We start from the raw sequence: 15,063 nt of genomic DNA, 5'->3' as shown, positions 1-15,063 counted from the left end.
TATTTTGGGGGAAAGTCGCCTTATCTTGCATCTACCCATATATACCATCACACTACCTCAGTCTGCATTCATGGTGCATATATGTTGCAAGCAGGTGCAGCACAAGATGAACAGCTTTAAAGCGGCATGGAAACCTTCATTTCTGCCGCTGGACTTAATGCATTCTTTATTAGCGGTTAATAAAATCGATGTTGTCTTTGCTGTGGCACACGGTCTCACTGAACCTTGTGAAACAGGAGAACACAATGTTTGATGGTAGACTAGGTGTCACTGAAGCGTGACACTGACAGATCACTTTTGTAATTTGGTTGATCCTTCCAGTATCAGTTACTCGCAGTCACAGTACACCGGATGTCTTCCTTGTTCCCCCTCACATTTAATGTACTAGGATAGACTGGCAGTAAGAAGAATGAATGTGAGGATGCTCATTACATGAACGATGGTTGCGCAGAGAAGTCAGTAAACTTTGGGAAATACTATTTGACTGCAGAAACCTATATATTCATAATGAAGACTGGTTCAGCTACTCTTTGCTGCCTAACATGGCTGATCTCCGCAGTCCTGCATATGAAAGGTAAGCTCAATTTCCCAAATTTATTGGACATGGCTAATTTGCTTTAACAGAGTGTTCCAGCCATAAATCATTTATTACCTGTTTGTTGGGAAGGTGACGGAATTAAATTGGTGATTCTCCTAGAAAAATGTTTTATTATTACTGTGAATCGCATAAAGCAGAGATCCCCAAACATTTAGACCTTGGAAGCCCGTGGGGTTACCTTCACATGCTATAACAGTTTTTACCTGACAGCTGAATTAGTGGAACAGTCACTTTGACTTGTACAGGCACTTTTACTAGCATACAGAAGCTTATTTAAAAAGCCTTTTTACCAGACTTGTGGTGTCATTTGGGCTGGAAAAATGGGGTACTGTTTTGACGACATATTTGTAACCGATTTACGCCAAAAAGGCTGAAAAAATACGAATGGCTCTACCAATTTTTTTTGAGGCCCTCAAAGTGGTTCCAACCTTGGCCTATAAAAGGCTCTCAGAGGCTCCTTGTATTTAGGGACCTCTTTTTCTTGCTTGGGTAAAGCTTGTTGACCACTGGACGCCTCTATTACGTAATTGAAGAGATTTCGCCCACTTAACAAAGTCTGAAAGGGGCGCATTGTTGGAGTGGGAGAAGCTGGATGGTCGTATTGACAAGTTACCTGCCACCTGGGCTGTTCTGATCAAACTGGTAGGAGGTGTTGGGACTAGAGGACGTGTGAAGGCACACAAGGCGACCGGGCTCAGGAAACACTTGACAGACCACCAGTACAGAGGATCGTCTGATCATCCAACAGGCATAAGCAGCCCAAACATTTTCATTGTCCAACATCCAGAGACAGGTGGCACCATCATTACAGGCCCACGTCTATTGAAACTATTTTCAGGCATTTGTCTGAAGGACATTTGGTCTCACAGTGCCGATTAGGGGGACTGCATTTGACTCCCACCGTTGCTTCTATTTGCAGTGGTGCCATGAACAACAAAATTGAACTTCTACAAAGTGGAACCGGGTTGTCTTTAGTGATGAATCCAGGTTTATTTTGGGCACTGATGGCATCCGTGTTCATGTCTGAAGACCTAGGGGTGAGCGCCTTAATCCTGCCTTTGCTGTGGAGCGCTACACTGCCCCTACTGCTGGCATGATGGTCTGGGGCATATGACAGTCGATCCCCACTACTGGAAAGAGGGACAATGACAGCTCAGCGATATGTTCAGGACATTTTGCAGCCATGTGTTCCTCTCATGGCATTTTCCAGCAGGATAATGCTTGACTGCACACAGCAAGGGTATCAGAGGAATGTCTCCACAACACTGCCACACTTCTGTGTCCTGCCCGGTTGTCAGATTAATCACCAGAGAATATGTATGGGACCATCTGGGATACCAACTTTGAGACTGAATGTAGGGTTGGTGGTGCAAGTGCACTGACACTCCATTCACTGTCAATGGAACTGCCAAGATAGCCGAGAAGCAAGCACTCTGTCAGCCCCATTGAAATGAATGGAGTACCAACTGCGCATACTCGGCCAATGCTCCATTCATTCTGACGTCACTGCGGGGGAAGAAGCAAACAGGCAGAGGGGGACATGGGACCCCCATTCTTAAGAATAGCAGGGGTCTCAGCGTTCAGACCTCCACTGTTCAAGCAAGTTATCCCCTATCCTGTGGATAGGGCATAACTTGTAATCTTTGTACAACCCCTTTAAATGTAGATAAGCAAAATCATGAAATTTAAATGTGTGGATATTTCAGATAGAAATGTGACTCAATGGTATAATACTACCAAATTAGCCGTGTTCTGGGCATGTAAAATAAACAGATAGGTAAGCGCTTCATGTGCAGATCTACTACTGCAAAATGAATATTCCACTAGATCTCGCTGCTTACCTTGTTCAGCTGCAATTCCCACAATACGATATGCACTCTAAAAGACTGTAGCTGCTGCCCACTCCTCAGCCATAGGCGGCTGGAAACCAAGAGGCATGTCAGGAGAGTAATCCAGATGAAGAAAGAGGAGCTGTGGGTGCACATCATGGACCAGGTAGGTAGGTATAAACTTCTTTATTCACAGCAGAGGCAAGAGACAACGTGTTTTGGGATCATACTGGCCTTTTTGTAAGTTAAAGGGGTTGTCCGGCCGCCCATAGTTAATTTTTCCCCCCACTAATGACCTGTAAAGTAAATGTATTAGAACATACATCGTTATACAAACAAAAACATTATTCTACTTACCTTTTATCTTCTTTATCTTCTCTCGGTGAAACTGACTTGCTGAATGAATCCAAGATGGCCGCCGTCCTTACACTTCCGAGCAGAGCAGTAGCAGTAACTTTTTCTTTCCAACTTCTGACCTAATCAGCAATTCCAGCAACCTGATTGGTTGTTTGGGTTGACTGATTCCCCAAACAACCAATCAGGTTGCTGGAATTGCTGATTAGGGCAGAAGTGGGGAAGAAAAAGTTAATATGCCCGCCCCTGCAAGCCAGCCCGCCAACCAAGAAAAGAAGATGGATTTGTCGTATCCAAGGACAACCGGAAGATCAACACAGGGGGGGGGGGCACCCCTGTAGGTAAGTATATAACTTCTGTTTGGCCAATTTACAGTGCACAATGTATATTACAAAGTGCATTGTAATGGGCAAACAGACGTGCTCACATGAATTTATTATGGCTGGACAACCCCTTTAACCCCTTAACGACTGCCACATCGGGTAAGTACGTCCTCAGCAAGTGGGCTTTAATCCTAGAGGACGTAGTTTTATGCATCCTCTTTGGATTAATGCCCACCTGCCTGAGGACGTGACAGCTCCATGCTGTCGGTGCCCGCAGGTAGCCGGCAGCATGGAGCTGTCATCCCAGGATGCGGGCAGTCCCCCCCGGCATTGCGATCGTCGCTATCCAATGGATAGCACCGATCGCAAAAAAGTTAACAAAAATGTGTAAAAAAGTAAAGATTCAGCTGCCCTGATGGATCCGATCCATCAGGGTAGCTGAAAATACTCACGCAGCTTGTCCGCGGTGTCCCACGAAGATCGGCACATGCGCAGAAGCCCGGGAGCCCCCGGCAAATTTGAAGTCTCCTGCCTCCCGGCTCCTGAAGGTAGCCGGGAACCAGGAGGTGTTACCGGAGACCACTGTGAGTGGTCCCCGGGCACACGATCGCCGCTATCTATTGGATAGCGGCAATCGCGAAAAAGTTTTTAAAAAGTCAGTTTCACCTCCCCTCATGGATCCGATCCATGAGGGGAGGTGAAAATACTCACCTACGTCCTCCCCGATGTCCTGGGCCCGAATCCATGTCTGCGCATGCGTGCCCGATGATTGACATCGGGCGCGTGCACAGACGGGCTCGAGCCCCGGGAAATTTAAAATCCCTCTGCTCCTGGCTGCCATGTGTAGCCCGGAACAGAGGGATGTGATCATGTAAAGTAAAAAAAAAGTGTAAAAGTAAAAAAAAAAGTTTTAAAAAGTTTTAAAAAGTTTTTAAAAAGTTAAAAAAGCTTGCGTTTCATCTCCCCCCACGGATCATATCCGTGAGGGAGGATGAAATGACGTACCTAAGGCCCACGGAATTATCCGTGGACCTTACCCCAGCTTCTGCACACACGCCCGTCGCCAAAATGGAGGACACATGCGCAAAAGCCGTGGATTGCCAGGATAATTTAAAATCTCCCTGCTCCTGGCTACAAAACTTAGCCGAGAGCCTGGAGATTTCACGGGGGGCCGCGGTGAGCGGTTCCTGATCACGTGTTCGCCGTTATCCAATGGATAATGGCGATCATGTAAAAGTAAAAAAAAAGGTGAAGCTTCATCTCCCCTCACCGATGCGATCGGTGAGAGGAGATGAAACTTTTTACCGGAGGCCTCCGTATTTGCACCCCGACGTGATCTTCCTCCGTGAACTTTCCCGGATCCTGCACATGCGACCACCGGCAAAACACCGGACATATGTGCAGGAGTCGGGGAGCCCAGGAAATTTAAAATCTCCTTGCTCCCAGTGACCAATGGTCGCCGAGAGCCTGGGGCAGTGACGGGTGGCCTCGTTGAGCGGTCCCCGGTCACGTGATAAAAAGGTAGCGATCTACCTTTGGCCGGTCTCACATGACCGGATAGGAATTACAGATTCCGCATGCGTCTGATCCGCAGTAATACGCAGATCAATCGCATTGGGTTACACAATTCCGCTCACATTAGCGGGTCGGAATTGCGTAATCCACTCGCAGAAAAGAGAACGCAGTTCTATTTTACCGCGAATCTATCCACAGCATGGAGCCCATTGTGCTCCATGGTCGCGGATATACCCGCTGCCCATACGCAACTACATTGTATACGGGCTGCGGGTACCTGTGTCATCGCTAAGCGACGGTGCGGGAAATACTAACAAAAAAAAGTACTGCGAATGACCGCCTGTGTGAGTAGGCAGTTATGTGCAGTACATTACGCGGCCATACGCAGGGTCACAGCCGGGCTTACAGCTGGGATCTGCTGCGGGCCTCCGCAAGCGGATTCCGCCTACGGCTGCGTGAGCCCGGCATTATTCAGACCGCTACCTGTAATACGCAATTTACAAAAAGCCCCGGGAACGCTCGCCTTCCTGCAGTTCCACCAGCACCTTGTTGAGCGTCTTCTGTGCTAGACCGCCGCACCTCATCAAGCTTACGGAGACTCACAGAGCACCACTTTTTACACCCCATACCCGCCACTGAGGTCAAGAAATACCCCCAAAAAGCATGAGAGGAGGGGGAATACACGGTTTTCTTGCCCCATGTACCCATCCCAACCAGCCTCCGTAATTACCCCTGTCTTTGGAAATACCACACAGTTCACATTATTACTTTTATCTAAGATTTGGGGAACGCCGAAAAGGGCGCGGAGGGGGGGAGGGGGGAATATTTTTAGGGAGCCAATTTTTATTCCGTACAAATGAACAATGGGGCCTGGGATTTATTCAGTTGTGCCCTGCAATCCAACGGGTGTTCCCTGCATTACAGGCCTAGCCATGTGTCCTATAAGTAGATTAGGGCCACAATGGGTATGTTTTTGAACACGGGACACACGGGGGTATCCATTTTGGGGTGAAGGTCTTCATTTCTATGTAAACTGTACAAAAAAAACAGTTTTTAAATTGACAAAATTGCCAAAAAAATGAAAATCGTAATTTTTTCCTTCTGCTCTGCTTAGATTTATTCAAATACTGTGGGGTCAAAATATGCAATACACCCCTAGATGAATTCATTAAGGGGTCTAGTTTTTAAAATGGGGTAATTTGAGGGGGTTCTTTATCGTTTTGGACGCTCAATGGCTCTACAAGTAGGCGATGGGGCCTGGAATTTATTCCATTGTACCCTGAAATCAAACGGGTGCTCCTTCCATTATAGGCCTAGCCATGTGTCCTTTAAGTAGATTAGGGCCACAAGGGGTATGGTTCTGAACACGGGACAAACAGGGGTATCCATTTTGGGGTGAAAGTCTTCATTCCTATGTGTGCTGTACAAAAAAACAGTTTTTAAATTGATACAACTGCCAAAAAAATGAAAATTGTAATTTTTTTCCTACTGCTTTGCTTAGATTTATTAAAAAATTGTAGGGTAAAAATACACAGTACATCCCTAGATGAATTCGTTAAGGGGTCTAGTTTACAAAATGTGGTCATTTGTGGGGGTTCTCTGTCGTTTTGGCCGCTCAAGGGCTCTACAAGTGGGCAATGGGGCCTAAATCACCTTCATGCTAAATTTCTGTTCTGAAAGCCACCGACTACTCCTTTCATTTTGGGCCCCGTTGTGCATCCACACATAAGATTAGGGCCACAATGGGTATGTCTCTGAACACGGGACAAAAAGGGTATCCATTTTGCGGTGCAAATCTTCATTCATGTGTGTGCTGTACAAAAAAAGCAGTTTTTAAAACGACAGAATTGCCAAAAAAACGAAAATCACATTTTTTTCCTTTTGCTTTGCTTGAATTCATTCAAAAACTGTGGGGTCAAAATGGGCAGTACACCCCTAGATAAATTCGTTAAGGGGTCTAGTTTTCAAAATGGGGTCACTTATGGGGGTTCTCTTTGGTTTTGGCCGCTCAAGAGCTCTACAAATGTGCTATGGGGCCTAAAACGCCTTCAAGCAAAATCTATGTTCTGAAAGACACCGACTACTCCTTTCATTTTGGGTCCCGTTGTGCATCCAGACATAAGATTAGGGCCACAATGGGTATGTTTCTGAACACGGGAGAAAAGGGGGTATCCATTTTGGGGTGTAAATCCTCATTTTCATGGGCAGTATAGGAAAAAAATATGTCTTTAAAATGACATATTTGCAAAAATATGAAATTTTATTTTTTCTCCTCTAAATTGAATTAATTCCTGAAAAAAACTGGTGGGGTCAAAATACTCATGACACCCCTCAGTGAATACATTAAGGGGTGTAGTTTTTAAAATGGGGTCATTTGGGGGGGTATCTATTATTCTGACACTCATGAGCCTTTGCAAACTTGGCTTTGTGCAGGAAAACAAAGTGTTCCTCAAAATGCTGAAAAGTAATGTTAAATTTGTACGTCCTATAAATGGTTAAAAAAAACAAAAAAGTTTTTCAAGTGTGCATTCAGAATAAAGTAAACAGATGGAAATATATATCTTATCAAAAATGTGTACAGTATGTTTGGACATATTTGAGCTATTACGGTTGAAAATGTGAAAAAATGATAATTTTTTCAAAATTTTTCCAATATTTGTACTTTTAATAAATATACACAACTTCTATTGGTCTCTTTTTACAACCAAAATGAAGTACAACATGTGGCGAAAAAACAATGTCAGAATCACTTGGATATGTAAAGCCTTTACAGAGTTATGCTACGTTGAACGACGCATGTCAGATTTCCAAAATTTGGCTCCGTCACTAAGGCGCAAACAGGCTTCGTCACTAAGGGGTTAAGTAATCACTTACCTGACAAAAGGACCAGTACGATCCCAAAGTGGTGGAACAAGAAGGTATAAAAGAAGAGCCCTGCTAGCTAGAAAGAACTTGCTTGCCAAAGGAGAGATGGCTCTCCAAAATACATAGGAGGCTTTTTGGACTCTAGTAGGCCTCCGTTCAAGCCGAGTGTGAGGTCATACAACAATTTTTCCGAAAAAAAAGTACATGTGGAAGACCACCTACCAGAGGGTCCTGGTGCAGTTAAACTGGTTGCCACTTGTCTTGGTGCAGTCAAACTGGTTGCCACTTGCATTTACTTTGGGTCTCTAATAGAGATGAGCAAGTAGGCATGTTACTCGAGCGAGTAGTGCCTTAGCCGAGTATCTCCCCGCTCGTCTTTAAAGATTCAAGGGCCAGCGGCGGGCGGGGAGCGGTGGGGGACAGCATGGAGGAACGGAGGGGACGAGCGGGGAGATACTCGGCTAAGGCACTACTCGCTCGAGTAATGTGCCTTAGCGAATATACTCGCTCATCTCTAGTCTCTAAGGATGCATCTCCCATATAGGATACTGGTGAACATCCCATACAGCACACCATTGGAGCCACGGTACTGTTAAATTGAGACATACCAGCAAAGGCTGGAGCATTGGCTCATAAAGGTATATTCTATCGCTCTTCTCATATACCAGGTGAAACAGGTGGATCATTCATGTCTGGTGTTTTAATTGCACATTGGCCAGTGATTGATTGCAGTTGCTCTATCTAGTTGTATACAAGCACAGCCGTGCATGTTAGCATAATTTTGTTGGATACTTAATTGAGTTATGCAGATAAAAACAGCTGTCTGTTTTATGTGTTCTCTTCTTTCCATGTATTTTGAAGGTGCGGAGTCAGCAAAAGGAAAATTCGCCCAGATGTTATTTCGAGATTTATTTGAAGATTATTCTAATGCTTTGAGACCAGTGGAAGATACTGACAGAGCATTAAATGTTACCCTCCAGATCACATTATCTCAGATCAAAGATGTGGTGAGTATTGAAGCAAAATTCTTTGATTTCTGGGCCATGTCTTTTGTTACATGTCTTTGCTTAGCAAAAGGCATTGTGCAATTTGACACCAGAGATGGTGGTCCATTGGTCTGCAGTGCATTTAGCCAAACACTGTAAGTTGCTTTATATGTATGGTCTCTGAAGCTAGCTGCAAGAGTTGAACATATAAGAAGACGCACGTGTAAAGAAGCGTAATCAGCTCTTTAACTGAGACTAGTGTTAATGGGTGTCTAGGCATCCACCATGCTCAGAGATGGAGCATAAGGGGCCTGAGAAAACAAACCCATCCCCACAACGTGATAAAGGCTCCCGCTGAGGAGCTTCCAATGAGGCACCCATTGTCTGAGAAATATGTGCCGTAACACAGCCTGAACATATGATGTCTCTGGCACAGTAGCCCTGCACTGCCGTGAAGCAGCACGAGTGCAGGAAACCCACCCCGGAAACCCAAGGATTCACCTGTGATGGCAGGAGCACCAGCAGAGAGCAGAGGGCGACTGAAGAATGCCACTAGAGAGGTAAATTTGCGAATTGTGACTGGCTTGTCCTATGGGACTAGACTTCATCAAGACAGACCAAGATACCACATACAGTGAGGTAACATGCAACAGGATGATAACAACCTTCTTTTGATGACAAAGAACTTCCACCCGATAGCGCATCCTGCTTAGAAGAGAGACGAGTAGAGTAGGTGAGCTAGCAGTGACATCAGCACCATCAGAAAGAGGGAATGAAACTTAAAAGAGCTGGGGCCCTCTAGCAGGTGACCTAGTTGAATGTCAAGGTCCGCTAGAGTCCAGACTGTAAACACCCAGCTATGTAGGTTGCCGTTACGACAGCACCGCTGTTAGTAGGAAGCACAGAAGGTGAATGCATGGGAGCTACCGCTATCAGAGGGAGTGGGAGATGGAGACACATGGCTCCAAAATACCATTAGTATCAGCCTTCCGAGACTGTGACAATGGCCACAGCCTCCACCTTCTGCATGAAGCCCACAGACCCTGAAAAAATCTAGGCCTACCAAAAAAAGGTGACTAGGTTGTCTAGCCAGTCAAACTTCAGAAGGGTTCTTGATCCAGGGATCAACTGATTGCCAGATTGGAGCTGGGAAGGAACTTTTTCCTTTAACATGAGGAAAATTGGCTTCTACCTCATGTGGATTATTTCCCCTTCCTCTGGATCTTCATTGGGAGGTAACTGGCTGAACTAGATGGACATACTGTATGTCTTCTTTTCAACCTCACCCGCTAAACACTATGTTACCTGCAGAGTATATTTATACCACATGAGGAAAAAAAAAAAGAACTAAAAGGACTGCCTGAATGAGGTTTTAACTGTGTAACGGTAGTAAAACATAAGTTTTTCTTTATTTATCATTTGATGTTGCTATCATCGTTTTGGCACCCAGTTAACATATCCTTTACATGCTAGAGAAATGCCATGAAAAAAGTGAACTATCATGGAACTTTTTTCTTAATAAATTATGTACCCCAAAATGGTTCCACTAAAATACAACTCATCCCATAAAGACAAGTCTTAGGGTTATGTCTACGGAAAAATAAAAATGTTATGGATCTTCGAAGAGGGAAATGAAAAAAAAATGCTGTGTCATTGACTGGTTATAGTAGAAAGGGGTTAAATCTTTCTTTCCATTGAACTTTTTGCAGGATGAAAGAAATCAGATATTAACAGCGTACATATGGATTAGGCAAAGCTGGTATGATGCCTACTTGACATGGGACAAAGATGAATATGATGGTCTGGATTCAATTCGTATTCCAAGCAACATGGTATGGAGACCAGACATAGTACTATATAACAAGTAAGTGGACTGCAAGAATAGTATTGATTTTTTTTGTTTCTTATATATATATGAATGGCAGGGTAATAACATCACCTTTAATAGCCTAATGCAAGCTACCCATAGATGCCTTCATGGTCATAAGAAAGCCCATAACAGAAAACTACTCGTCAGATGTGATGGTGTTCACACCTTGGCGAATGTTCTGTTGGTAGTATCCATGCGCTCCAGTGCCAATAATTGCACTCGATGTTCCACATAGACTCTGTCTTTGATATAGAAGACCATTGTTTTCTTTCTCGATACTGATGAAGACTTCAGATTCACTGAACATAGAGATACATACCTGTCTTTTACTGCTTTCGTTCAATAGGGCAGATGATGAATTTTCTGAGCCAGTGAATACAAATGTCGTCCTCCGTTATGATGGAAAAATCACATGGGATGCTCCAGCTATAACCAAAAGTTCCTGTGTAGTGGACGTCTCCTATTTCCCCTTTGACAACCAAGAATGTAACCTGACCTTTGGCTCGTGGACATATAATGGTAATCAGGTGGACATTATAAATGGTATGGACACTGGAGACCTCTCGGACTTTGTGGAAAATGTGGAATGGGAGATGCACGGTATGCCGGCAGTGAGGAACGTCATCACTTATGGCTGCTGCTCAGAACCTTATCCTGATGTCACCTTCACGGTGATCCTAAAGAGGAGATCTTCTTTCTATATTTTCAACTTGTTGATACCCTGCGTCATGATATCTTTTCTGGCTCCACTAGGTTTCTATCTTCCTGCAGACTCAGGGGAAAAGGTTTCCTTGGGTGTGACGGTTTTGTTGGCTCTTACTGTCTTTCAATTAATGGTAGCAGAAAGCATGCCTCCTTCCGAAAGTGTTCCATTGATAGGTAAGTTCTAAGTATATCAATAATGTTTTTATTGGGGCCCCTTACAATTCGTTGGAGCCAAGTACTACGACTTATTTCACGAATAGAAACAAATTTCTTAGCCCATAATTATAGTCATTAGTGTGACAAAAAGTTAAAGGGGTTTTACCAGAAATCACTTTTATCACCTATCTGTAGGATAGGTGAAAAAAAAAAGATTGGTGGGGTCTCACCACTCTAACGCCCCTTTTCTCAATCTCTTAATTTGTAACTTGTGTTTAGCCCTATCACAGAGGTGACTTTTAAAAGAAAGATAAGTTTATTAGGAATTTCTTTAAAAATAAAACGTATAAGGGCACAACAAATGACGAAAACGTTTAAAAATGTACTGTATATCAGGACAAATATAACGCAATTGCTCAAAAATAGAGGGTCCACCGGCGCAGATGTTGTGGTCCTAGGGCATTCTCGTGGAACCACAAGTCATAAAGCGTCGTGGCCTAATACGAGAGCTTTATTTGAATCCACTTTTGTCCTATCCTGAAAAATTGGTATCAGGATGGGCACAATATATTATGGATCAAGCTCTAGAAAAAAGCATCAATTCTTCAACTATAGATTAATCCTCAGGCTAATTACTGTTATGTAATAGCTCCGAGATTAACAATGAATCTAATACATGCAACTGTGTTTTTATTGAGTTATAGGATTTTCTTGTGCTTAACCTCAATGCTAAGTCTCTGACCTGTAACCGAGCACCCCCAAATTTAATACGGGACTCGACAGGTTCTCCAAATTCATGAGAGGATAGGATAGGATCGGCAGGATATAAGCACTAATTTTGTGGGTCTTAAGTGCTCAATATGATGCAGAGACCCAAAAAGCTCCAATCGTTTATACTCAATATTTGCTTGTTCTTGCTCGAGACCCAAAAACTCTAATCGTTTTTACAATATCTGCTCGTTTTTTCTCAACGCGTTTCCCCACTACGTTGTGTGGATCATCAGGAGCATTGGAGAATAAGGGAAGTCCCAATCGACTCAAATGACAAGAAATTCAATGTCCTGGCAGTATATCAATAAGGAGGAGGTAACTGTTTCAGTAGGCTTTTGCGAAAAGAGCGTAGCATAGTCAAAATCTCTACTGATGGATCCTTACTGCTGTCATAACCCAGAGCATACGGCTAGAGTGTCCCCACCTAAAGTATACAAAACTGCTGGCCCATTCCCAAGCTGCTTCTTAGAAATTTCCCAAAGGGAACATGCATATAAGGTTATTCCATATCCAAGATCAGTGGATAGGACTTGGAGAAAATCTCAAGATCTCTCTGTATCCCAGGCTCTGTCTAAAGCAATATTTCCAAGACATCGGCTTAATAGTCCACCATTATCTTTAGGGGACACTCTAGCCGTATGCTCTGGGTTATGACAGCAGTAAGGATCCATCAGTAGAGATTTTGACTATGCTACGTTCTTTTCGCAAAAGCCTGCTGAAACAGTTACCTCCTCCTTATTGATATACTGCCAGGACATTGAATTTCTTGTCATTTGAGTCGATTGGGACTTCCCTTATTCTCCAATGCTCCTGATGATCCACACAACGTAGTGGGGAAACGCGTTGAGCAAAAATGAGCAGATATTGTAAAAACTATTAGAGTTTTTGGGTCTCGAGCAAAAACAAGCGAGCAAAAACGAGCAGAGATTAGAGTTTTTGGGTCTCGAGCAAGAACAAGCAAATATTGAGTATAAACGATTGGAGCTTTTTGGGTCTCTGCATCATATTAGGATTAATCTATAGTTGAAGAATTGATGCTTTTTTCTAGAGCTTGATCCATAATATATTGTGCCCATCCTGATACCAATTTTTCAGGATAGGACAAAAGTGGATTCAAATAAAGCTCTCGTATTAGGCCACGACGCTTTATGACTTGTGGTTCCACGAGAATGCCCTAGGACCACAACATCTGCGCCGGTGGACCCTCTATTTTTGAGCAACTGCGTTATATTTGTCCTGATATACAGTACATTTTTAAACGTTTTCGTCATTTGTTGTGCCCTTATACGTTTTATTTTTAAAGAAATTCCTAATAAACTTATCTTTCTTTTAAAAGTCACCTCTGTGATAGGGCTTTACTATATAATTTGGAGACTTTCTTTCGGTACTGCCTCCTCTGTGAATACGTAACTTGTGTTTATGTGAAAGCCAATGTGATAATTAGCAAAAGTGTAAATCACTTTACCTAAAATGATGTTTTTGTGCTGAAAAATCCCTCTAAAGGGCTGACTATTATGGTCTCCCTCCCTTCTAATTTGCTGTCTATTGCCTGTTGTCATGTGAAATCTGTCTCTAGTAACAAAGACACCAAGACAGACTAAAGAAAATAGGGAGGAGGAAGGAGGGGGTTGTCTGTGCTTGCAGTTGTCCCATGCTTCCTATAGAAGTCTACAGAGAGGAAAAGGGAGCTGCTGGATGGAGACAGAGACAGTGAGTCTCACATAAAAAGATGGCTGTAGATAATATTGAGTGATTACTGTCTCACAGCTATTGAAATCACCATTACACTGCTCAGTACTGCTGTACACTGTCTTCAATGCTGCTATTATTTATGAGGGTGTGCTACAGAGAGATGGAGAAGAAAATCTGCTCTTCTATGAGTGCAGTATATGGCGTACATCATAGCAATTAGTCTACAATCACCAGCTCAGCGAATTAGAGATGGAGACTGCCGAGGGGAAAACTGGTGAAAAATGCCATATACAAGTCATATACAAGTCATATAATGGTTAGCAATAGTGTTATTCTGTTTTCAAATAGTGTTAACTTAAATGTGAAATAAACCATTATGTCTTTTATTTCCCATATTGTAGGCAAATATTATATAGCTACCATGACTATGATCACAGCATCTACAGCTCTGACCATCATCATCATGAACATACATCTTTGCGGAGCTGAAGCAAAGCCCATCCCTCACTGGGCCAGGGTCATCATACTTGACTACATGTCTAAAATATTTTTTGTATATGATGTTGGTGAGAACTGCACCACATCCCAAGATGATTGCGACAGCATTTCTCAGGACAGTGTTCACTCATATGATGATTACGAGAAAGAACCGGAGGTGTATAACACATTGAAGCGCCCCCTTTCTATAAGAACAGACTTTGTATGTGACATTGACATCCAATCAAAGTTCAACGGAAATGATGAAAAAAAGGCTGATTTAGAACCTCCATATTGTAACCACTGCATACACTACAAAACCCTGGCCAATAACATTGAATACATTACTAACTGGTACCGAGAACAGAAATCAATTAGTGCCAAGGGGATTGAGTGGAAGAAGGTGGCCAAGGTGATGGATCGATTCTTCATGTGGGTCTTTTTTAGCATGGTCTTCTTTATGAGCATTTTAATTATTGCAAAGGCAGTGTAACGCTAAAACCTAGGAAGTGATGACCCACCTTTATGAACTGTTCATAAAATGTGATTTCACAGTGATTTCTTAGATTATTCAATCAGAATAGAGGAAAATGTTCACCTGAGTTCTACTGTAGGAGACCTCCAGCCTTAGGATTTAAAAAGTTGTTCTTGTCCCTTTGAATCAATATTTGTGCTTTTGCACCCATTCTTGCACTCTGATAACACAGGAACCTAACTGAAAAACTTTGTGTGGTGGACTGTGTGCAGAAGTTAGACTTTAAAAACATTTCTTAAAATTCGTTCTTTACTCAACAAAAATGATAATGTATGCCCTTATCATCTACCGACTAGTCTACAGAAGCATCCTTCTCTGTGGCCTCCCAAATAACACTCTTCTACTCTTCAATTCATTCTCAACCCTGATGCCTGGCTAATCTACCTC

The 15,063-nt window shown here is 43.1% G+C and overlaps 1 protein-coding gene across 1 annotated transcript in view; it reads left to right on the top strand.

Moving 5' to 3' along the window:
- CHRNA9 (cholinergic receptor nicotinic alpha 9 subunit) overlaps positions 1-14,634 on the top strand; it is a 31,908-nt gene extending 17,274 nt beyond the window's left edge. Inside the window, exons 3-9 of the mRNA XM_066574786.1 lie at positions 3,035-3,176; positions 8,346-8,491; positions 10,180-10,334; positions 10,687-11,219; positions 14,066-14,254; positions 14,305-14,321; positions 14,392-14,634. Of these exons, the coding sequence (XP_066430883.1) occupies positions 3,035-3,176; positions 8,346-8,491; positions 10,180-10,334; positions 10,687-11,219; positions 14,066-14,254; positions 14,305-14,321; positions 14,392-14,634 (1,425 nt within the window). The remainder of the gene's footprint in view (positions 1-3,034; positions 3,177-8,345; positions 8,492-10,179; positions 10,335-10,686; positions 11,220-14,065; positions 14,255-14,304; positions 14,322-14,391) is intronic.
- Positions 14,635-15,063: the final 429 nt, after the last annotated feature.

The sequence above is a fragment of the Eleutherodactylus coqui genome, chromosome 7 (genome assembly GCF_035609145.1).
Source record: "Eleutherodactylus coqui strain aEleCoq1 chromosome 7, aEleCoq1.hap1, whole genome shotgun sequence".
Lineage (NCBI taxonomy): Eukaryota > Metazoa > Chordata > Amphibia > Anura > Eleutherodactylidae > Eleutherodactylus > Eleutherodactylus coqui.
This window is presented reverse-complemented; position numbering and strand designations above follow the sequence as displayed.